At 45.0% G+C, this 4,955-nt stretch overlaps 1 protein-coding gene across 1 annotated transcript in view; it reads left to right on the plus strand.

Annotated features, from left to right (window-relative positions):
- The window catches only part of LOC104542896, a 55,991-nt gene that overhangs the window by 16,659 nt on the left and 34,377 nt on the right, over window positions 1-4,955 (plus strand). The window contains exons 2-3 of the mRNA XM_010187358.1: window positions 227-302; window positions 1,557-2,047. Coding sequence (XP_010185660.1) covers window positions 227-302; window positions 1,557-2,047 — 567 coding nt within the window. The remainder of the gene's footprint in view (window positions 1-226; window positions 303-1,556; window positions 2,048-4,955) is intronic.

Below are 4,955 nucleotides of genomic sequence, written 5' to 3' on the forward strand. Positions count from 1 at the left end.
AGGTAGCCTCTGTGTGTTGTGTTGCTGCGAGTAAGAGGATATGATGGGAGTTTGAGGTTAGGAGATGAGGATGTGTGTACAGGGAGGTGCTACAGCCAAGTGTGTGTAGTTAGTTGGGGTGGACGCCTGCAGGATATGAGGGGAAGGGTGGGGGAAGTGACTTGGGCAGCAACAGGGCGATGTTCACTGTTCATGATGAAGCCTTTTCTTTCTCCTTGCCCTCTAGATCTCCTACCCCCCAAGTGATGAGGACAGCGAGGACTCTGAGGGAGAAAACCAGGAACTTGCTCAGATCGACAGAGGTAAAGGGACAAAATAGGAGGGTCCTGGCATGTTACAGCTGGTGTCCATTTTGCTTTTCACTTGTGCTCTTGGAAGTGCTTCCTCCTCTGTCCACAGTGTACCACAACCAGATACGTTAAATCAGTCACCTTGAAATCTCTGGGACCTCACAGGGAGAAGCTGGCGTTATCAGATGCCAGAGTTGCACTTTCCTTACTAGAGATATTGTTAATCACGTCAAGGCCCCAGTGCTGCAGACATGAGGCAGAGAAGGTCTACAGTCAGGCCAGCAGCAGAGCTGGGACTAAAAATTTTTCTTGTATTCTGTGCTTGTGCACCTGCATCATCTCTGTTCTAGGTTTCCTCCTCTTGCCATGCCAAGTTTTGACCTTCATTTCCTCATTCCCCTGGACTCGTTGTCTGATTATCTTGCTCCCTTCCTCCTGTACTGTTGGTATTGGGCAGCTCTATTCTTCTATCTAGGTGAGGGTCTTTGATAGAGGAGAGACAGGTGCTTTGCTATTGTTTTCGGGCCTGGTATGAAACAGCTTAGAGCTGCAGGTGAAATCTGTAGTAAATGCATCTGTTGAGCTATGCTAAGTCTCTGCCATCTGTGCATGCCCTGTGTTTTATTGTTGTTTAGCCAAATTCAAGCGGATTCTTATGCAAAGGTAGAAGTTAAATTCTTGACCTGCAGGATTTGTCCTGTTGAAATTCAAATCCCTGCTCCACATGCTTAACGTATTGCTCAGCAGAACAGGTAAAGCATGCCCAGCTTACATCTGAAGGTATGCTCTCTTGTATGACAAGCCTTGTAAATAGAAAGGGGAATTTTACCTTCAGAAACCAGATTTCTATTTGAGCCACAGACATGCTGCTTAGAACTTAATGTCACTAGAACTTAATGTTTTTACCTAGAGGCAAACGCTTAACAAGACATTTGTAAGATCACGTCTTCTCTATGTTCAGGGGATTAGGTGGGTGGCAGGTCCATGTTCCTGCTCTACAAATAGACTTCCACGTGACAGTTTGCAAGGGGATGTATGGCAGTCTGGTCTGACCAAAGATCTGAAAACTTCCAAAGGAAAGCATTCAGCTTTCCAAAGGAAAGCATTCAGAAGGTGTTTCTTCTGTGGAAGACAAGATGGGACAACAGGTCAAGTTTACGTGGGAGGAGATTAAAAAACACACAGATCAGGAGAAAGCAGGCCCAGTTTATTAAGGCATGGGACACAGATCTGCTCTGCCACTCCTCTCTCTCCTCCTCCCACCAGAGAGAAGACGGAATTGTACCTTGACCCCTCTGGCCACCAACCAGCTTCAGAACCAGGAGAACCAATGCTGCAAGGTTCGAGCCCTCTTCCATGCCAGCCTTGACCGCCACAGCTCAGAAGAGGAGCTGGAGCGCATCAACCGAGAGTTCGCTGCTGAGAAGCGGAAGTGGTCCCAGGTCAGCAGGCTTGCCTGCTGCAGCGACAGCAACAACACCTCCTCCAGTGACGAAGAAGTGAAGAACTTGTGCGCAATGTCCTTTCGGCCTGTGTCAGAGCAGGCTGATGGGCTGCATGCTAGCCCAAGCCCTGTGCTGTTCAGTGCCTCCCCTCCCAAGAGACTTCAGCCCCTGGTGCGGAGCACGGCCTCCAGACCTTTAATCTTCACAAGCGTCGGGGCAGGCTTTGAGCAAGTCATGCCTTGTAAGAGACATCGACAAGGATATGGGGATAAGGTCAGCAGGCCCAGCCTTGACCTGGAAAAAATGCAGCAGGTAAGGCAGAACTTGATGAGAGGAAAGCAGCATCACTTGAGAGAAGGTGGTGTAAGCAGAGACAAAAAGGGTTATTGAGGCAGGGTTCAATAAATTCATATGGTTGCTTCCTGTGATCATGTCTTCAAGGGAATAATTGGTACTTCTGCTGTCTGCCTAGGATAAACTAGATACCTCCACAGATATCTCAAGAGAGATAAAGCTGTTGCTGCTTGAGTGGCTCTTCCTACAGCTGGGCTGTTCTCTTGCTACCCCTATTAGGAGGGTGGCACCAATACTGTCTGGTTCATTGCATGACACAGTAGAAAAAAAATCACTGGAGTTGGTTTTTGTCAGGTTACCCCTGCTGCCATGTTCTGGCCCGTACCACTTACTCAAAAATAAGTGCTTAGGAGTATATAAAGAAATAACTTTGTGATGAAAGTGGTTATAGACTTGATGATAGGTGGTATTTCCACACTTGTTGACCTCCTTGGATGCAGGTTTCTTTATGCTTCCTAGAAGTTTTACAGCAATGTAAAACAGTGGTTTTTTACCTTCTTAGCACTTTACAAACTGTTTACAGTTTCCCTAGATGCAGTTACTCTTGATATTGCAGGACTTTTTTAAGGGGCTGCGATTGAGGTGTGTAAAAGCTAGGAGTTTGCCTCATCTCTGCAGAGGCTGGGAAAAGGGGCCATGCCTGGTACTGGTGGGGTGGGCTGCCCTGTGCAGTGCCCATCTGGTGCCTCTTTCAGAAGGCGTTACTGTAGAGTTAGTATTTCAGCTTGCTCTTCATTATTTGTTTTTCTTGCACCGGTGGTGTGTCAGTTTGAAAGAGTATCTGCAGACATCTGCTGACCCTAGTAAATTGCAGTAAGTTAAAGACAGTTATTTTCAGTTCTGAATTTCCTCTCATTAGAGAGGAATTTCAATGCCTTTGGTTGGAAGTACTAGTTTTAACCTCACTAACAACAACCCCCTTTAAGCCTACAAGATAGACCCACTAAAAGAAAGGACTATATATTTAATTTCCAAGATTTCCCCATTATACGCCTGGTTGTTCTCAGTCCTGCTGGCAGCATACATCCCATGAATACATAATGCAGAGACTTGTGGCTTCAGTGCAGTTTTTCTCACCCCCTCTTCGCCCTTCTCGCCAAGTTTCTGCTCACAGAACATTCAAAAGGCTCAGTCTTGCATTTCACATCACCCAGATCTTCTGCTGGTACTGACAGACCTTAATTAGTCTCACATCCTAATGAGAGGAGAAGAAAGCTGTTAAGCCTGTGCTCAGCCTTCTTTTTTTCATAGTGCGTGTGAGTAGATGGAGAAATTTTCTTTTGGCCCAGGTGCTTTCTCTCATTTGGATCCCAAGCATAGCATCTACTTGCTGTGCCTTCAGTTCCTTTCAGTGGTGTGTCTGGGAGTGCCTTGGTGAAGGTTAGAGGCTAATTTAAATAAGCTTTCCAAAATGTTGTAGTTTTCCTGGGAAACCTTGTGAGAATGATTTGCTTCCTGGTCTATCTGCTCTCTATACTTCTGGATTAGTTGTGGCCAAGATCTTTGCAAAAGAAGTTGAAATCTGGGGTGGAGGTGATGGTGTGTTTTTTAAATAACACTTTTACTGTGGATGTCATTAACACTCCTAGGCTGTGGAATCCCTGTTATAAAGAAAGGATATTCAGCTAGTGGCTTTAACTTAAGTGTACTTTTTTTTGCAGGAGGGGAGGGGGGGAAACGTGCAAAGTCAGACACAGCCTGAATATTGTAACAGTGTTTGGTTATTTGTACTATTTTTATAGTTTTAATTGGTGAATTTTCAACCAGTAAGATCTTGAAGCTTTATGATCACTTCTTACTTGATCTAGGAAGTCTTGTTCACTGCATGGCTTTGCTTGCTACCTGTACTTGTTTCTGCTACAAAAAGTCATGATAGAAATGGCAATAGTGTTGTAGACTCTGTCTTCTACTGACATTTGGATTCCCATCAGCTCAGCTAAAATCAGCTATCTCATTTCTTCTGACAATGATCTGAAATCTGGATTTAATTTTGAAATTGGCCACAAAATCATTGTTTGAAGCTGGGCAGGTCTTGTTCAGTACTTCCATTCCCTACCTGTAAAATGGGACCAGGGTTTCTTTCTTGGTCTGCTTTCATTCTCCAACAAAAATGCTCTCTACTAACCATCTGGGCAGCACTTGGCATCATGTGGTTTTCAGTCAGGTAAACAATGCAAATGAGGAATGATAATAGTCAACTGACTTCATCTAAGGCTTCATCTGGGCTCTGAACACCAAGCTATTCTTGCTTTGTGATTCTTATCCTTACTGTGATGTCCTTGCCCATGAGAATACAGCTGAAAAGACTTGATCAGATGGAAACTTTCTTTGAGCAGCAGATGTGGTTTCCACTTGTTTCTGAGCCTTACTTCCCATTCCTGCAGCTCTGTGGAGTTGACAGGTGACAGAGTATCAGGCAAGATTAATTTATGCCAGAAGCAAATGTCTTCTGAGACAAGAAGTTACTTTTGAGTGCATGATGTGGATTACTCAAGGGTGGGTGAAGAGATACTGAGTGCTTTGTCTTTGCATCAAATCATGTTTTTGCTGGATGGTGGAAAATAGGTCCAGAGAGTTGTGGTATGGAATGGTTCTGTGTGGGGATGCTTAAGCTATTTCTAGCATTGAACAGACAAGGCAGCTTTTGCAGGAAGGCCATGGATCAGTGCCCTGTGGTGTCCAAATGTGTCCCTGTGTTCCAGTGATTTGGTGCCTTTTGGTAAGGAAAGGGAGCAACTTTGGGAGTGACAAGTGAGTTGGGGGCAACCTGAGTGCTTTTAAGGGGTTAGGGAATTGCTGTGCTTCTGCTTCCATGGTCTGTGGATAAATGGAGATCTTCATCATCTGGGTCTTTCAGCCTACTTCA

The sequence above is a fragment of the Mesitornis unicolor genome, unplaced genomic scaffold, assembly GCF_000695765.1.
Source record: "Mesitornis unicolor isolate BGI_N332 unplaced genomic scaffold, ASM69576v1 scaffold10616, whole genome shotgun sequence".
Taxonomy (NCBI): Eukaryota; Metazoa; Chordata; class Aves; order Mesitornithiformes; family Mesitornithidae; genus Mesitornis; species Mesitornis unicolor.